Source organism: Clupea harengus, chromosome 19 (assembly GCF_900700415.2).
Source record: "Clupea harengus chromosome 19, Ch_v2.0.2, whole genome shotgun sequence".
NCBI lineage: Eukaryota > Metazoa > Chordata > Actinopteri > Clupeiformes > Clupeidae > Clupea > Clupea harengus.
In genome coordinates this window covers 2783126-2802382 of record NC_045170.1, presented here as the reverse complement: position 1 = coordinate 2802382, position 19257 = coordinate 2783126, and the positions used below count along the sequence as shown (strand labels likewise).

The window sequence follows — 19257 nt, the reverse complement described above, 5'->3', positions numbered from 1 at the left end:
ATGTTGAGTCCAACCTGGCCCGGGTGGAAGGCGGTTCTGGTGGTCCACTCCAGATCCACACAGCCTCCCACTCAAAACCTCACGGATCACTTCTACACACTGCACTCATGACCTCATAAGCAGCAAACATCCCATAATACTGGAGTTGTGATTAACAGTAGGTAAACCTGCTGGTATGGGGGGAGGGGGGGGGGGGGGGGGGGGGCATTCTATATTCAAACAGTTTCCCCAGTGTGATCCAAGTGTAAGAGTGTGAGAACACCAACAGCATCTGGCCGTCTCCCCATATACTGGCACAGCAACCAGGCCTCAAAGAAAGACTTCTTAGTGTCATCATCTTTAGTCCCTGGGTGATGATGTCATCACCATGAGTGTCTCACCCACCATTGTCCACCACCCCCCCCCCCCCCCACCCCCACCCCCAAGTGATCAATCCCTGCTTTTGTTTTGTTTGGAGTTCTTGAAGGCTTCTGTGGTCAGTATTCCGAATACCCCACCCCCACAGTATTCCAAATATCAAACAACATTCCTTGGGGTCCCGTTGAGCGTTCCGGCCTTTAAGCTGGCCAGGCTGCTGATGGGAGGACTGGCGTCCAGAAAACCTGATCGCTGGACAGAGTTACCCACTTCAAAGACTTCCTGGATGGCTTTGCGGAAACAGTGGAAGTTGTAGTCTATTAAACCTGCAGAAGAAACAGTGTAATTGAAACGAAGTAATAAAACAAACCAGCTTAATCTAGCCATGATGTACAAATGATTTTGTAAATCACAGAAGAACAGTTAAAATTAGAGCTCTTTGATGTATTCAAAATTTGATAATCTTTGAATCTTAAGATGCGAGTACTAGAATAAAACAATATTCTTCATATAATGTATGTCCTTACATGTCCATAATTACATTTTACATACTTTTACTAGAGACTAGACTAGACTAGAGAACTACAAATAGACTAAAGAACTACAAAACAATCCAACTTCCTGTAAGGCACATCACCTTTCCTCTCGAAGCTCTCCTCCCTCAGGATGCAGACTAGGGCCAGGAACCTGGTGACCTCCTTCAGGTAGAGTACTGTGGTGTTGTTGAGCTTGATGATGGCTAAGGACTCTTTGTCGTAGGCACTCCCGCTGCCATCTTCTCTGAGGCTGCATCCACGAAGACATGCACAGGGGAGAACACTTCAGTGTCACTACACTACAGTCAATGTGACCAACAGCCACAATACCACACACACACACACAATCATAAAACCAAGCACACTGAAAGCAGAACTGTCCAAACTTCAGCAACAGTTCATTACAGTTGATTCAGCAACAGTCTGATTTACATATAGATATATATACATAGAACAAATAAATAAATAAATAAATAAATAAAACCCTTCGGGCACATAACTATTCTATTTCCTTAATACTACTACCATGTCCATTGGTTTGATACACCAACAAAATGGCAAACGGAAGGAAAATGAAAGAGACTATTAAGAGATGTCAGGTTCCCTACCCATAAATACAGGAAACGTCTATGACCACGTCGATCATGTCACAACACAGCTCATATGACTGCATGTCCACGGGAGAGCTGTCTGTGGCGATGTAGATCTTACTGACAACGTCAAACAGGAAGGCCTTCTCAATCCCAGAATTCTGTTGGAAAACAACAAACGGCCGTATCACCACAAAGGCATAGTTCCCACAACAGACTTCAGGGCAAACCAATTTGCTTATTTGCTTACAATTGCTAAAGGGCCTAATAAGTAGAATAAGCAATAAGTAGAGTAACTATAACTGACATGTAGTGTATGAGACTTTAATTTAAACACCAATTTAAACACAATCCTGAGCTCCTGTTTTAGTGCAGAAACAGTGCTGAAGCCGAGTGGCTTGGTACGCACAGATATGAAGATGTTCAGCAGGTTCTCTAGTGTGGGGAGCTGGGGGATGAGCTTCTGGACCACTTTACTGAAGGCCTCGAATATGGAGTGATCGTAGATGCTGGTCAGATAAAAACTGAAATGAAGAGGAGGGGGGAAAAAAAACACTTTCAGCAACAAACACTGACGGCTACCGGCCGGCACAGCCGGAGGGCTAACCAGCAAGAGAGTAGCCAGGTATCTGGACACACACACATACACACACACTTCAAACGCAGGTGGTAATAGGAGATACCGTACAAGCAGGTATACCAAGTTAGCATAACTAGTATAGCGGGACACAAGAACCTTGTCCTGCAAGCTCCACACATAGGCGTACATATCATTTGGAGTCGCTCCACACATAGGTGTACATACCATTTGGAGTCGCTTGGGATAAATGTGTCTGCCAAATGAATGTATGTCCAATAGATGTGTACGTGTGACAAATGTGTGGAACAACCACATGCAGTTCTTACTCAAGCACAAACTCTTCACCTACACCGTCATCTTGCTCTCAACTCATAATGATTTTAACTCGTATGTGGTTTGGAGCATGTCATTAAGGCTCGAAGGTCTCTTGTTCTTAACTCATAAGGATTTGAACTCATATGTGATGTGGAGCTTGTTCTCAACCCATAATGATTTGAACACTGATGTGATGTGGAGCTTCGGGAGTATCTCATTACGGCTCGATTCCTCTAAAGATGGCCTGACTGAAACCACCAGCAACTTTTAAGGTATGTTTTCATAGGCAGCTAGCTTTGGAATCTTCTTCAAATTTGCTTTGATGTGGTAAAGTGGTCCTGTGAAAGACCAATACAAACACCTGGTGTCCCTGACAGCAGCCCACGGTATGCAGTGTGTGGTTTTGTGGTCCAGATCGGATCACCCCTCCAAAATATAAGAAAAGCTTTCGCAGCACGACATTGGCAACTATATCGCCCCAAAGGCACCGGTTTGCATTCTAGCGTGTGTTCATAAGTTCACTTCTTCTTTTGAAGACCCAACTCTTCAGAGAACACCTCCCCTCCTAACTGGCACTTCAACTCGTGCTTAACTTGCACTTACAGCAGTTACATTCCTGCACTTCTTTTTTCTTTTCTATTTTTCTCTTTCTATTTCTTATGTAAAGTAGTATTTATTGTTACACTAGGTCTCTATTGCTCGTAGCTTGACTGTTCTCTCCCTTGTACGTCGCTTTGGACAAAAGCGTCTGCTAAATGACTAAATGTAAATAAGTTATAAGCTGTGCTGACGCTGGTGCTTCGTAAGGCTTCTGCATGCCTTTTAGATAGTTAGCTTGCTAGTTTGAGAATAAAACACCATGTTGCTTTAACTGTTTTCGCTCTGACAAGAAAAGAAAAATGAAATGAAAAGTGACCCTCACCTGAGGTGAAGCTTCTCTAGACTGGCGTCCGCCAGGTCGTCGTTGGCTCTCTGGTGGACGTCTCTCTGGGTCTCGATCTTGTGGTCGTCAGACAAGCCGTCCACTTTATGGATGAACACCTCAAAGTTGATGTCCGGGTTCACCCTGAAGGCTCGTGACACCGTCAGATGCAGCCTGCCTAGGGCCTCCACATAGTCATCCTTCAAATTCACACAAGCAGACAGTTATACGCACGCATACACACCCACACACATATTATGCAGTTGGCATAAAATTATAGAAGGATAAAGTGATATTTTAAAAATTCTCTACGCTGGAATTAAGGACTGTTTCTGACATAACGGAAGAGGATCTCTCACAAACAGGGTAGGTTGAGGTACACACACACACACACACACACACACACACACACACACACACACACACACACACACACACACACACACACACACACACACTAGGCTGGGGAGGCAGGCCAGCAGGAATAGCAGCTGTGGTGATGACAGCAAGTCTGGGGTGTGAAGTACAATCAGCATCTTGAAGGGGTTGGTAATTATGGTGAGGTGTCATGAGCTGACACCAGCTACTTGACCATCCTCACCATACTTCCTCCATTAGTTTGACAAATGTAAGTGCTATGCTTGTTGGGTGGTGTGTGTGTGTGTGTGTGTGTGTGTGTGTAGTGTGGTTTCATATTGTAAGCAGACTTGTGTGAAATAAAGGCTGAAGGGTCCCTGCCTTAGGCAAAGTAAACACAGTTTTCAATAATAACCTTCTATGAACGAAGAACCACAGAATGGACCAGTATCAGTCATCTGATTTAACACCCTGTGCAACAACTCTTGTGTCGATTTAATAGCCTCTAACCTGTTAGATACCCACAGTGTAGTGTGATTGGTGAAGGGTAAAATGTCCACTAACACACATAACGGTTAAGGTGGTTTAGACAGGCTTTTCAATTGCCTGCTGTTGACCTTCATCCGACTATATGCACAAACTGGTTCATCTTACCTGCGCATCTATCACAAAGATCAAGGCCCCAGTTCCCCTGAAGATCATCTCATAATCAAAGGTAGGGTCAAAAAAGTCCACTTGACCAGGAAAGTCCCAGATCTGGAAATTTACAAAGGAGCTGTCCGATATGTCATCCTTGTAAATTTTGTTGGTGCTCTCCAAGAACAGGGTCTCGTTGGGCGACATCTTATGAAAAACCACCTAAAAGGATTGTGAAAAATCCAGCATGAAAACTTCATATATTTGACCAGACGAAGATAACAGATATGACTATTACAGCAGCTGATACATTGAGACAAAGTGTTCTTGCTTGATTGAAGGACATTTGCAACTCAAGAATGAGGTTATAGCATGAATTAGCGAAACACGCAACCTTAACGATAAAAAAAGATAAAAACAGCAACCCAGATTTACACTGGAATAATTGGTTGACCATTCGGGGTTTAACTTCTCCATTGTTAAAGCAAATATTGCACTAAAGTACAATGATGATAGAGTTAACGATAACCATTACTGTTAGCTAACGTTATCTGCTGTAGGTACCTTCTGAATAGATGATTTTCCGCTCCGTCGTAAGCCCATCAACAATATTCTTGGTTTGCTATCAGAGGAAGGTGAATTATCCTCGATGTCGGGTTCGTCCACCCCGTAGTCAAAGTCTTTCAAAGATTCTCCACCATAGCTTCCCATGGGCTCCTCATACTGAATCGACATTTTGATTTGCTTCCTTTCAGCTAGCGATACTGAACCTGTGCTAGCTAGCTATCTGGATAACAGGCTCCAGTGCGACAGCGAACGTTCACTTAATCAAGTAAATGGAACTAAGCTCTACTAACCTACGGACAGGATACGACATAGAAGCACAGCTACTGTCGCAGTTTCAAAATCCACTCTGTACCTGTCATTTTGTTGGACACACAGGGTTAACTAACAATCTGGCGTTCCCTGTGTAGACAAATGCTGCGTTCTTCTACAGAACAAACCCGATATGTAATTTCAAAACATGCAAATGCGATCTCGCCACCTACTGAATAGGAGTGGCACACTCTTGTGCGCTCTGAGCCTGTGGTTTTCGTTCTGAAAAACACTTTTGTCTGAAGTGTTTTTTATGCATTTGTTGACAATTTAGTGATTTGTGACTTAGTTGGTTGCGTGTCATATGATTTTATATTACGTTAACGCTGTAATATGGTGTAAACTCAATACATCTCAAATCCAAAAAATACAGCAACATAAACTAATGAGAAGCAGGCTAGAATAAAGGCTGCAGTGTCACTGTTAAAACATGTTCCTTGAGGAACTTTCGGAGGTAGTTTGAAACCTTGGAGGAACGTGCTTGGAGGAACCCTTTAAGAAAAAGTTCTTAAAAGAACCTGTGCTTAGACCATCCAGGAGATAAATGTCACAGTGTAAGGTTCCAGTAGTCAAGAACATTGTAGCCAAGAACATTGCTCCAACAGTGAAAACAGGGAGTAAAAGTGGTAAAAATAACCTTATTTAGTTAACAATTCCCTTTGAAGATGCTGATTGACAAAGCTTTTGAAAGGAAGACGCTAAAGGCAACGAGGTTGGCAAGCATACACAAGACCAGTGGAGATAGGTGTTCAACACTTTTGTTGGATTTTGATTTTGGAGGACTGTCACTCAAAGTAGTTGAGTCTGAGGCTGCTGAAAAAGCAAGCCAGTGGGTTGAGGCTCTCACACACTACTCGGGGGCTTGAATTAACCTGAACTATAACTGAGCTACATGAAATCTTGTCAAGATCTGTCTTGAGGTGTATCTGTTGTTGTCTCTGGTAGTGGCATGTGTTCTAACCCATCATGAGTATGGAGGGGGGTGGGTCCGGGACGCCAGACACCACTGTTGAGCCTTCTGGAGGGTCATGGGCCTAATCCAACGAAACACTGATGAAGGAAGGTGCCTGCTTTAAAACCCAGTGAAATGCTCACGGAGGCAGCTTTGTTGTTGTTGGTGGTGTTGTTGTTGTTGTTGTTGTATCCTGCTGCTCAGGGCCCCGTTCGTCGCAAGGGTTGAAGCTAAGTTAATCAATTGTCCTTTTAGCCTGTTAACATTAGCGAGCTGATTGAGAACAGCAAATATCGGTTCGTCAACGGCTGATCCGTATCCAAATCATGTGGTTAATTTCAACCAGGCTAAACTTATCAGGGCAATTGCGCGTGCACGTCCTACTTCAAAAGGCAGGAAAGGTCGATCACCAAAACAATTATTTTCTAAAGGTATAATGGTTCTAAACTCAAAGAAAAGGGCTCTTTTTTTCTCCGCTGGCGAGCAGGAGATGAACATGAACGCTTATGAAGAATACAAGACCATAATCATGGCAAAATTCAACACCGCCACCGCTGTGAGAGCAATACAAGAAGCGGTGTGTGAGCGACGGCAAATGTGACCTGCTGTTATTGTGTTTAGCACTAAAGGAGGCCCTTGACAGATCCTGGGTGCAACATGTGTCACGTGTTGCGGCTGTCTCCAGACAGTTGTGTTGTTGTTGCTGTTGTTGTATCTATGGTTGTTATATTGGTTAGGTTGCTGGCTATGAGTATTTGCATGTGACATTGCTGTGGGAAGTCGCCAACCAATAGCCCAAGGAATTTAACATCTTCTTTGAAGCTCTAGCAGGCACTTCTTAGAACATTGGGGAACGTTTGAGTTCTTGGAGGAGCCCCTAGGTTCTTGGAATAACCTAGAGGTACTTCAGGGAACTACTCTGTTTTTACACTACAGTGCCATTCTCATTTGAGAAAAAGTCTATTATGTATTCAAGAAATATCTGCAGATAAGGTGAAATGTGCATGAACATCAGAGTTGTTTTTCTTTAGCTCAAACACTGAATGGCTGGAACACGTTGATTGGCTGGAATAGTGTATGGCTGGGTCCGAGCCACTTTATTTGTTTTCCATTTACAGAGTCAGGACTGTGTACACACAATAGTGATTTTTAAACACCCCAACCAACCACCAGCTAGAGTACCGGGAGGACCAATTCAATGAAATTTGACAAAAAGTGTATTGGATTAAAATTGTGGACTGTACCTTTTTAATTTATATATAATATAAACATATTATTATTATTAATTTGTTTCTTTCTGTGGAGGAGAAATGTTGAATGGACAGCCTTGACCATGGCATATAGAAGCTCTTTACCCAATTTCAAACAAATCAGCCTTAAGATATTACTACAACAAGCAACAACACGTTTTAACCTGTTCTTCTGACAAGGTTTGGTCTATCTTCAAAATTCACTTCATCTTTAAATCCTTATGTAACATTTACCGGAATTTAAACGGTCCTCTTTCACCAGTTCAAGCAGTCAAATCATTTAAGCTTTCGGTACTTGAGGCAGCTCTTACCATCGGCTTTGAGCCCGGTGATTGCTACTTGTGGCTATATTTAAACTGATTATTATGATAGTGTGTGCCCCTGTCCTGTTATTAATGTTGATAGTTATAGGCCCATATGTAGCATTTACTCTACATTTCTATTGTATTCAAACATAATCTTGCCTTCAACTAATAATTCCACATTATACTGTATATACAGTATATATATATACATGTACAGTATATTTTTCAAAACTTTGTAAATAAATGCCAAGTAGCCTACAGTTATACAATGGTCATATTGTTGCTTGTGGTACACTTGTCAATTTCATGAAATGCTCAAATTTAGAACCATAATATATCTGTTATAAAGTCCCACTCATCCTCATATTCACTAGACAGCTCTCAAAACCGCAGAACGTACCTCACAGATTACAGATTACTGCTTCACACACTATCAGTGTACAGCCGCAACATCCACAAATTATAGTTCCTTACATTTTCACCCAGAATAAGATCTACAACAAACGGTATAGTCTATTGTGGCCAGAAACCCAATAATTCAAGATTACACACTTTTCTTGGCACTTTTCTTGTAATTTTACTTAATCATTTGACGCACGACGCACGTATGATTACAAATGATTGACGCACGTAGCCTACGTCTAGGCAGTTGGAGGCCTATCTGGACCTCTTCGTGGGTAACAGGAATGCTGTAGCCTACAGAAAGGAGCCACCAGCTTGTTTTCGTTTGTCATGTCTGAAAATGTAGCAGTTTGACTCAAATAATTTGCCATAAATGTATGTATACAAAATGGATAAAATTCCTTCTTGTCGCTGGTTTAGGCCGAAATCCCCTAAAAAAAAACAATTAACATTGTGAATTTCAAATTGAATTGAAATCCAAGAGGGAAACAGCTTGCCTACAATGTGCTTAACAGCTAACCATATCGCCCATTCTTGTTAAAACATAGGCTATAGGCTTAGCCTACATTAAGGGATGGAGATCATGGTTTGAAAGTTTTAACTTGTACACCATACCGATAAAAAATAACTCGTAAAAAGTCAGCGGAAGTGGTGTGACTGTTTCTATCATGGTTTCTGCACGGCTCTGCACTGAACAGGATTTACATCACTTCTCTTCATCCAAGCCCTGTGGTGTGGCTCCGTCCGTTCCGTGTAGGTGGTGCGAGCGTTTTTGTTTGCCGTAACCAATGGTAACTACACCCAGCTGTTCCTAATCGCGCATGCATTGGACGGAAGTTTCAGCTGTTGGTAGAGGTTGCTAGTTTAGCAGGTTACCATAAAAGATACCGACTTCGGTTCGACAAAATGGCACACACAGGAGTAAGTAACTTTCTCTTCGTTAATTTTGAACATGTGGTACAACAAAACGAATTCCTGAATTGGTATCTGCGAAGGTGTGACTTCGTAGGTGGACAGTAGAATTAACGTTATCTGGTTAGCTGTTATCCTAGCTACTAAATTATATCAGCTGAAGTCACTCACCACTGTAGCAACGGCTTGTTACTGTTTAAAATGCATGAATAGAAATTAATGGAAATATTCGCTACATATCCTCACGTCTATTTTTTGCATGACCTAATTATCAAATATGATAACGATATATACCACCAAAAAGAACGGACCTGTTACCTCTGGACATAAAGTGTCGTTGGATGGGTTAGAAGCACACCTTGTTTTAACGTGTAATTGTTAGCAAGAAGGCCTTTTTAAACTAGCACAGCTGCCTTGTTCTCTTCTTAAAGAAGCATTATAGATAGAGTTTTACTCTAAAACGAGAGAGAGAGAGACAGACATACTTAAAAGTATACATAAAAAACTTGCAAACACCACAGCCTAACTGGCGTCTTTTGGCGACATTGGCTGTTTTTTTTTTAAGGCTTTCCTTACATTTTCGCTGGGTGTTCATACTCGAATCACAGAACTACATAGTGCATAGTTTGGACGGCTAGTATAAACTACAGGTGAGTTTATCTGTCCGTCACATGACCATATTCTATAAACTTAATTTGAGAACGCCAAAAGTAGTTGAAAAACTACTAAAAAATGTGCAAGTTGCATAGTGTTGCTTGAACGTTAACTTGCTACAACAAAATTGACCACCATGCAAGCCTGTAAAACTGGGACATGGTGAGATGAAGTGCCTGAGCAAATACCATAGTTTCCAAAAGTATAACTGATGTTTTTCTCTTCAAGGGATCCGAGTCCAAACGTGAACAATTTCGGAGATACCTTGAAAAGACCGGAGTCATGGATGGGCTCACCAATGGTAACTTCAGCTCCAACTCAACACACTGATCCTTTAATAAATATGTATCTAACAATTTTATATTTTGATTTCTTCTTCAATGCAACAAAGCCTCTTTTTTTATCCCTAATTTTAGTGCTGATATCTCTGTATGAAGAAACAGAAAAACCGAACAACGCGTTGGAGTATCCTTCCATTATGGCAAAGATATTATTTTAGGAGCTGATATCCTCTGTCATATGTCATACTATTTACTATACTATACTGCTTGTATGACTTATTCATTTTGAAAAATGATGTAATCTTAACCAGTTTGATAGTTTCATAAAGAGCCATCTTGGTGCTGCCGGTGTGGAATCGGCCGAAACTGAAGCGCTCCGTCTGGAGTTGGCAGAGCTGATGCAGAAATGCAACATGCTGATGGAGGAGAATAAAGAACTCAAGAATCGGGTGAGCCGCAGCGCATTTTCACGTTAAAGATAATCTCTTGAAGATGCGTTGCGCAATTAAGCGAAAGGTTGTTAATATTTGTGTTCAACAGCCAATCGCATTACACCCTTCCCTTTCGTGATCCTAGAGCAACACGTTGATTGGCTGGAATAGTGTATGGCTATGGCACTTTATTTGTTTTCCATTTACAGAGTCAGGACTGTGTACAAACACAATAGTGATTTTTAAACACCCCAACCAACCACCAGCTAGAGTACCGGGAGGACTAATTCAATGAAATTTGACAAAAAGTGTATTGGATTAAAATTGTGGACTGTACCTTTTTAATTTATATATAATATAAACATATTATTATTATTATTAATTTGTTTCTTTCTGTGGAGGAGATTAAAGGGGGATCTTTGAACCTATGTCAAATTTGTTCCACAGCTTCTCCAGTATAAACCAGCCAATGAGGATGGAGGAGCAGAATGATGTCACTTTATTTAGACCAAAATTAGGATTACCTCAGTCCTGTTCAGTGTGGACTGCAAGAGTAGTAAAGACTACAAACGTAATATATTTCTGTTATCAAGGTTGTATTTTTCATTTGTGATTGTTTTGTAAGATCAGCTGTAAAAAGAAATATTTCTGTTCCACTTGGGTAGTTCCTGTAAGTGAACTTTTGGTTTGATGCATATTTCATGCATAATGTTGATTAAAGCGTACTCTTATAAAGTATGAAATAAATGAAGCATAAACGTATAAAATAATTAATTCATTTAATGTGGTTATTTGTATGAAAACAAATTCATGTTAAGAAAAATATGATTAAAACCATTTTGTGATACAGAAACAAAAATGTAGTATAGATTGTCCAGGAGTAAGTAGGAGTGGTTAACGATACACTTTTCATTTTTGCCTGATTTGGACCCCATAATGTGGCAAGAGAGGTGCTCATCCGGGCCCCATGAATATGTTTCATAAGTAAGGGGTGATGTATAGTCCGGCAGTCATTATCGAAAAATAAATCCCAATGACACGAACAGGACCCCGACGTACAGCGGAGGCTCTCTCTCTTAGAACTCTGAGCACCGTGGCTCCTAATTCAATCAGTGTTTTTTCAAGATGGAGGACATCTGCAACACGGTGATCTGTAAAAGAATGAAAAAAAAAAAAGGAATAAGTCAAGGTTATACATGAGTGATTTGCTACCAGATGCAGACTTGGCTTGGCATGTTGTTGAAAGTGAGCTAGAATGAGGGTTGCTGTTGTCGTTGAACAGCTCTTGCGGGAGTTAAGAGTAACTTTGACCTGTATTCAGAGAAGTAACTGAATCCAGAAGAACAATTAATCTCATTCAGTATAAACATTGTCTAAGGCTTCGGGATGATTGACCCTTTAACGGCTGTCGGATATTCAGTGATCTACAGATCAGGTTTCAACCTAATAAGTCTTGGTTGTGAAACTATTGAGCTGTACCTTACGTAAGCACCCAATCACTGCCTTAAGGGTGCGCATAGATTTTCCTACTCTGGTTTGCGCATGTGTTTTACAAAGATAATTCATTGTTACGTTTTCTCTCTCCTGCTCTGTGCATAAAAGTGAACATGGTTATAACTCAGTGTAGTATTGCCAATGCAGTAGAGCCTGGCCAGAAAATAGCTTGGCCGCGTAGTTGGGTAATTGGACAAAACACAAATGGCTAGTGCGATAACACAAATGGCTAGTGCGATCTGGGTTGGCCAGTATGGATTTTCTTGGAATGGCTTATCGGTGGGAGGGCCAACAGTGCGCATGGTTCAGAGAAGGGCAGCCATGTTGGGAGAAACAAAGTAAATATTCCTCCTATTTTCCCATGGAAGAAATTTGCAATGTATGTTCCTACAAACAGCCATACTTAAGACACGATCACCTGATTTTCTTCGGTCTTAAATCTTAGACTCTATGAATCACTGCAGAAAAGGCTTACTTTGGTGTGCGAAAAAAACCCAACAAAGATGGCTCTTTTAAAATATACACTTCGGGGAAAAGTGCAAGCCCAACATCTTAAATTTGACGTTGTGGCCTTGAAATGTTGTTTTCAAGACATAAGCACTGTCAGGTATGATAGAAATGAGTGGTGGTTTATATGTATTTAAAATCAGGTGACGTGGCAAGTTGCTGGTGTCGTTAAAGGTTCTGGTCCTGGACACTGTAAAGCGCCTAGAGACAATTTGATTGCTTTGGCGCTATGTAAATCAAATAAAATTGAATTGAATTAAAAACTAACGCTTAGATCTGCAGGTCAGTCGAGGCTCGCCTGCTGCTGCCGCTACTTGCCAATGACATTCGACGATCGGGCGAGAGAGCGGCGCCCCCCCCACCGCTGTGCTCAGTACTGTTCTCGGAGTCCATGCTCAGCCCCCCCAGAGAGTCCGGGCTCCCGGGCCTGGCGAGGCGCTTCAGGTCCGGCTTGGAGAAGGCCCGCGCCCGGCTGGCGGCGAAGCTGCAGCGAGGCTTCATGGGGATGGAGCCGTGGCTGGAGTCGGCGCTGTCCGAGGCCTGGCCCTCCACCACCGTGCTGCAGGCCCACGGGGCGCTGACCCGCCGCGGCTTCCGCGCCAGCGTGTAGGTGGAGCACGTGGCCAGCGAGTCTTCCGCGGGCAGCGTGGGGTACTCGGAGTTGCCCGGCTCCAGCTCCTTGGCGTGGTGCCCCTCGTGCTCTTCCAGGGGCTCGTGTGGAGGGGAGCGCGTCTCGCTGCTGGTGTTGTTGGAGTTACTGTTGCGCTCCATTGGGCTCAACACCACGTCTGTGGGGTCCCTGGGCATGTCCAGTCCCGGCTGCCCGGCAGGGTTGCCCTGGATAGGCATGAAGGTGGAAGTGGCGTTGAGGATGGGGTAAGTAGGGCCGTTGCCTTGCTTCTCCATTAGAAGCGTGTACCCGCTGGTCGTCGTAGGGATGGTTGCCTTGCGACCAGCGGAGCTCATGCACACCGTTTGCACCACAGAGTTCTTTTTGGACTTGCTGATGTAGGAGTCGTCAAGCTCCTCCTTGATGTTGGGGTAGTATCCCAGAATGCCCTTCTTCAGCTTCTTGTAGCCGAGGTGCATCATCTCCAGAAGGCTGAGGAAGAGCGAGACGGCGGCGATGCCCTGCATGAACACCATGAAGACGCTCTTCTCTGTGGGCCGCGACACGAAGCAGTCCACCACGTTGGGGCACGGCTCGCGCTCGCACTTGAAGAGCGGGTCCAGGTGGACGCCGTAGAGCAGGTACTGGCCCGTCATAAAGCCCACCTCCACCAGCGAGCGCGTGATGATGTTGGCCACGTAGGTCCTGAGCAGCGACCCCCGCAGCGGGGCCTTGTTCAGCTTGCCCTGCTCCACCTGCTTGAGCTCGCGCTCGATGCGCCTCCGCACCTCCGTCAGCTCCACGTCCACCATCTCCAGCTCGCGCCGCAGGGCCGTCCGCTTGCCGTGGCGTTCCTTCTCCAGCGCCCGCAGCTGGTAGATGGCGTGGCCCATGTAAACGAGCGAGGGCGAGGAGACGAAGATGACCTGCAGCACCCAGAAGCGGATGAGCGAGATGGGGAAGGCGCGGTCGTAGCAGACGTTTCGGCACCCGGGCTGCTCCGTGTTGCAGATGAAGTCGGTCTGCTCGTCGTTCCACACGTCCTCCGCCGCCACTCCCAGCACCAGCATGCGGAAGATGAAGAGGATGGTCAGCCAGATCTTGCCCACCATCGTAGAGTGGATGTGCACCTCCTCCAAAATGCCCCCCAGGAAGTTCCAGTCCCCCATCTTCAAGTGGGCATGTCTGGGGGGACAAACATGCAAATATACATAAAGATAGTCGATTGGCAAGGTGGGAAAGGAAACATGAACAAAAGGATGTTCTAAAATTACTGTAACTACACCAAAAGCACACACACACACATATATATATATATCATTTGTGGTTTAAACAAGCAGTCTATTACATAGTAATGTCTATTTACTTTGTTTTATGTTCGCATATACATTTAAAACAAAATTAGACTAACCTTTCATTTCAGAAGTAGAACACGTATAGAAAGGCCTTTTAGGACAGGAAATTTATCCGCTTGATATAATCCGGAGTACATGGTGAATATCGCAGTTGAAAGGTCCAGTTTAACACAAGTAAAATAAAGTCACGCGCGCTTGTGATACATGCAGCTGACAGATGTGCGTCCGGAGCCAAACTGGCAGAAGAGTGCATCCCTGCGGGTTTAGTCGCGTTGGACTTACAGACTGCACAGAGAAAATCAATGTGTGATTGTGTTGCCACGGCCTTTGCAGTGGTGTAACGGCACGGACTGACAGCAGCATCGTGTTGCAGGTCGCAGGTCACGAGGAAGTGACCCCTGATGAACCATGGTCAGTTTGCTCGCTTGCTCGCTCTATAATAACATATGTACATATAATATGCATGTGTAAGGTGAGTGTAAATGTTGCTTATAGCAACAAAACACATCATGATTGCCAAAACACTAGAATACACTGACCATTTAGGGTTTCATTTTGTGATGTATTAATATTTAATTCTGTTCTTTACGAGCTGTACGGTGTGAAAACATAAGCTGACATAGAAGACACAATAACACAGGAGGTGGTTGCTTGTACTGCAACTGAATGTGTTACATTTTGCTCAATAAATTTCACGGATTGCCAAATGGAGATTTGCTCTCAGGGATTTGTGTGAGCGAAATGAAATCCCATGCCTCCCTCTGTGCCCTGCTCACGTGTGGGCCAGTGTTCTCTGCCAACGTCCTGAGCCTAGTGGGGTTGTTGACCCCCCCCCCCCATGATGACCCCCCACATGACTGACAACCATGCTCAACAATCAATCGGACACGTCCGATTTCATCCATGGTTGAGCCTGTGAATCTAATTAAGTCGGTCCCTGCAGCTGCAGTATTTTCCCTCCCCATTTAGCGGAAATCGATGCCTGTGGCTTGGTGCGCACACAAACTGAACTGGTCTGCAACAGCAGGAGATGGCAGAGGTGTTGTTGTGACGGGCCGTAATATAAAATGTTGTTTGATTAAGTGGAGAACTATTGCCTAAATCAATTTTACATAATGCTAAACATGATAACAGGGTGTGACAGATACCTAGTTGTGTGAAAGAATTTGCAAAACAATAATTCTGGGATGTTCCTCATTTTGTCTTCATGATTTTGTCAAAACTCAAAGCCACCACTAGATGGCGCTGCACCACCACCACCACCAAGTACTACTCGCTAACACGCATGACGCAAGGAGGCCAGCCTGCACCACAGGCTGGAAACATGTCCCAGTTTCTCCAGTTTCACAGATGTAAGTAGTTGATTTAGCTGGGAAATTTTAGGGAAACAAAACTACTTTATTTGTCTTGTATTCTGTACATGTCGCAAGATGTACAATCATCATTCATTTGCCATTTGCCCTGACCGTGACTTCCCAAATTTGTGAAGGATTCATGTTCTTCCATTTTCATGACCTTCATTATGAGCTGGTCCACTATAGATCAGGTTACATGAACTGGCCCTGTGTTTCTTAATGCAAGATGCTGGAATGTACATCTGTGTGTGTGTGTGCGTGTGTGTGTGTGTGACTAGAGCAGGGACATTCTGATGATCTGCAGAGGAATACATTAAGTGGCACTCGGCTCCAGAGAAAGAAGAAAAAAAAAAGCCACAGGTTGTCTCACCACATCGACCGATCCACACCTCCCACAGCCCAGGCAGTCAGCTGCTAACACTCCTACCCACACACACACACACACACACTCCTACATACACACACACACACACACACACACACACTCCTACATACACACACACACACACACACACACACACACACACTCCTACATACACACACACACACACTCCTACACACACACACACTCCTACACACACACACACACACACACACCTACACACACACAGACACACACAGAGAGAGAGAGAGAGAGAGAGAGAGAGAGACAGACATACAGCACATACACCACCCACACTAAAGCACAGACACACACACACACACACCTCCCCCACACACACATATCCAGCCAAGAAGATATACTGATTTAACAAGTCATAATTGCGCTGAAACGAGCATACACGCGTGAAACCAGGCGACCGCATGCAGCAGACACACTTGAGGGAGAGCACTAGAGAGTGCCAGACAAAGATAGGATCGATTATCAGCAGGTAAATGATAACACCTTACACCCATGCACACACACACACACACACACATGAACGCACACACACACACATGCATGCATGCACACACTCATGCACACATACACACACACACACACACACACACACATGAACGCACACATACACACATGCACGCACACACATGCACACACACATGCACACATACACACACATGCACACACACACACACACACACACACACACCTGTAAGCTGTGTGCTGTTTGCACATCTTCCTATCTTTTCATCCCCCTGTTACTCTGTTAATGAGAGAGTAACGATTTTCACTGATTGAGTCACTGTTTCTGTTTTTGTCTCTTAATCTTTGTTTTCCGTTCTCTTCATTTCCTTTTCTACTGACCGGTGACCCCCGGTGACCCCAGATCAAATACGTTCCTGGACAAGGGCACAACCTGAGTACATGACAAGATGGTTCTATACAATGCAGCCTAGACTACTATTTCACTGAATAACCAACAAACATGCTACAGCATTTAAAATGTCTACCTTCTCAAAGTCAGTCACTCATGAACAGAGACATTTGTAGATGGCTAGTAATTGTGATGGCAATCTTAACACACAGTCTCAGATGAGGGAGGTTGAAGGACCCATGCAGTATCAAGATGGCTGAGGAATGCGTTTCAGTGGGGCTTCTCTCATCAGTGCAGTAACTTCAGAACAATAAAGAGACTGCTTGAACTTCCCTCACCTGTAATATTTACAGTCATGATGTTTGCATGCATATTAGACTGAAAAGGACACAGGTGAAGTATCGAATATTAGACTTAAAGCACATAGGTGATGTATATTAGACTTAAAGCACATAGGTGATGTATATTAGACTTAAAGCACATAGGTGATGTATATTATACTTAAAGGACAGGTGATGTATCGAACATTAGACTTAAAGCACATAGGTGATATATCGTATATTAGACTTAAAGCACACAGGTGAAGTATCGAATATTAAACTTAAAGCACAGAGGTGATATATCGTATATTAGACTTAAAGCACACAGGTGATGTATCGAACATTAGACTTAAAGCACATAGGTGATGTATATTATACTTAAAGGACAGGTGATGTATCGAACAGAGTGGATGAGGCTGTGCAGGTCAGGTTCCTCTGCAGGAGCTAGATAAGTCAGGGCATTGATCTCAGAAAAGATGGGACGTGTCTTTACCTGGTACACATCCAGGAGTCTTAAAGGTGCAGTCCTTGATTATAATCCATCACACGTTTTGTTTGCGAAATTTCAGTGAAATGCTCCTCATGCTCCTCTAATTGTCCGTCCAGTGTGTGTGTGTGTGTGTCCATCCTGGCTCTGTAAATGGGGAACCAACACAGTGGCTCAGACCGAGCCATACCCAATTCCAGCCAATCAACATGCTGCTCCATGAGCACAGAGGGGAAGGGTTGTAATTTGATTGGTTGTTGAGCTCAAATATCAACAACATTTAGCCAGGATCGAGGACTATGCCTTCCTGAGAAATATAAGTACATTTTATTGCAAAGCATGCTACGCTGGCAAGGGCAGCTTACCTCAAAACAAAATCCCAAACAGTTTGTCGTAAGATTACTCCTGTTGGGAGGAGGCCCTGATGCAGTGGCGTTATTTCCCCACCGCATCTACGTGTGAGTGCACCTGGGTTTAAGTCTGAGTGCACCTGGGTTTGAGTCTGAGTGCACCTGGGTTTGAGTCTGAGTGCACCTGGGTTTGAGTCTGAGTGCACCTGGGTTTGAGTCTGAGTGCACCTGGGTTTGAGTCTGAGTGCACCTGGGTTTGAGTCTGAGTGCACCTGGGTTTGAGTCTGAGTGCACCTGGGTTTGAGTCTGAGTGCACCTGGGTTTGAGTCTGAGTGCACCTGGGTTTGAGTCTGAGTGCACCTGGGTTTGAGTCTGAGTGCACCTGGGTTTGAGTCTGAGTGCACCTGGGTTTGAGTCTGAGTGCACCTGGGTTTGAGTCTGAGTGCACCTGGGTTTGAGTCTGAGTGCACCTGGGTTTGAGTCTGAGTGCACCTGGGTTTAAGTCTGAGTGCACCTGGGTTTGAGTCCGGCTCGGGTCAGTTCTCTGTCTTCCTCCCCATCCCTCTCACACTTATGTCCTAGCTGCTGTGGTCCAAATAAATCATCATCACGTGCGTGCGTGCGTGCGTGCGTGCGTGCGTGCGTGCGTGCGTGTGTGGGTGCAAACCCTGATCTGCTCAGTGATCCGGCACTGATGTGGATCAGATCTGGCCCTAGTCTAGTGCAGATCTGGCCCTGGTCCTGGTAAACCTTTAACCTCAAAGTTCAAGATTGTCTGACTACACTGTTCCAGCTACAAGGCCCAGGCCAACAGAAGTTGTGTATTTCAAATATTGCAGTTTTGCACTGCAGTAAAATCTGTGTGAAAACAGTCAGACATTCTTTAAGGTTTGTGTTTGCAAGAGCTGTGAGGCTTTGGAGAGACTCTTGCATAAAATTCTGCTGGCTTCTCCTTGTTCTCTATGGTCTGCACGGCAACAGCCATCGGGCGGCGTGTTGGTGATAGTATGGCTGGGCTTTTGTTTGTTGTGTGTTCACAGCAGGACGTCATTACTCATGCTTGTGTGCCTGCTAAAAATATGTCCTCCTGTACCAAATACTCCCAAGTATGTCGCTCTAGTTGTGCAGTTTGCGCTGGCTTTCTGTCACTGCTGTGGGGAAACAGCA

General features: G+C 44.0%; 3 protein-coding genes across 3 annotated transcripts; 1 reads left to right on the top strand and 2 right to left on the bottom strand.

Annotated features, from left to right (window-relative positions):
* Positions 1-497: 497 nt before the first annotated feature.
* Positions 498-5340, bottom strand: LOC105890390 (ras-related GTP-binding protein C). The gene is made up of 7 exons (XM_012816414.3): positions 4858-5340; positions 4312-4515; positions 3301-3500; positions 1893-2007; positions 1502-1644; positions 995-1143; positions 498-683 (listed from the first exon to the last, which is right to left on the bottom strand). Exons 1-7 carry the CDS (start codon positions 5026-5028, stop codon positions 517-519), a joined length of 1149 nt encoding a protein of 382 aa, XP_012671868.1. The 5' UTR covers positions 5029-5340; the 3' UTR covers positions 498-516.
* A 3497-nt stretch (positions 5341-8837) lies between these two features.
* On the top strand, positions 8838-11134 carry LOC105890365 (MYC binding protein). The gene is made up of 5 exons (XM_031585927.1): positions 8838-8999; positions 9873-9945; positions 10061-10109; positions 10245-10374; positions 10804-11134. Exons 1-5 carry the CDS (start codon positions 8985-8987, stop codon positions 10846-10848), a joined length of 312 nt encoding a protein of 103 aa, XP_031441787.1. The 5' UTR covers positions 8838-8984; the 3' UTR covers positions 10849-11134.
* Positions 11135-12521: 1387 nt separating this feature from the next.
* On the bottom strand, positions 12522-15157 carry LOC105890366 (gap junction alpha-9 protein). The gene is made up of 2 exons (XM_031585912.2): positions 14379-15157; positions 12522-14152 (listed from the first exon to the last, which is right to left on the bottom strand). Exon 2 carries the CDS (start codon positions 14134-14136, stop codon positions 12628-12630), a length of 1509 nt encoding a protein of 502 aa, XP_031441772.1. The 5' UTR covers positions 14137-14152; positions 14379-15157; the 3' UTR covers positions 12522-12627.
* Positions 15158-19257: the final 4100 nt, after the last annotated feature.

Bases quoted from the DNA above. Each gene is read 5' to 3' on its own strand.
- LOC105890390 (XM_012816414.3), bottom strand. From the start codon at position 5,028: ATGTCGATTCAGTATGAGGAGCCCATGGGAAGCTATGGTGGAGAATCT. The intron at 3,501-4,311 runs GTAAGATGAACC...GTGAATTTGAAG, and splicing joins TCTTTGTGATAGATGCGCAG to GATGACTATGTGGAGGCCCT. The intron at 1,144-1,501 runs GTAGGGAACCTG...TCGTGGATGCAG, and splicing joins GACGTTTCCTGTATTTATGG to CCTCAGAGAAGATGGCAGCG.
- LOC105890365 (XM_031585927.1), top strand. The intron at 9,946-10,060 runs GTAACTTCAGCT...CCCTAATTTTAG, and splicing joins CATGGATGGGCTCACCAATG to TGCTGATATCTCTGTATGAA. The intron at 10,110-10,244 runs GTATCCTTCCAT...CCAGTTTGATAG, and splicing joins AAACCGAACAACGCGTTGGA to TTTCATAAAGAGCCATCTTG.
- LOC105890366 (XM_031585912.2), bottom strand. From the start codon at position 14,136: ATGGGGGACTGGAACTTCCTGGGGGGCATTTTGGAGGAGGTGCACATC.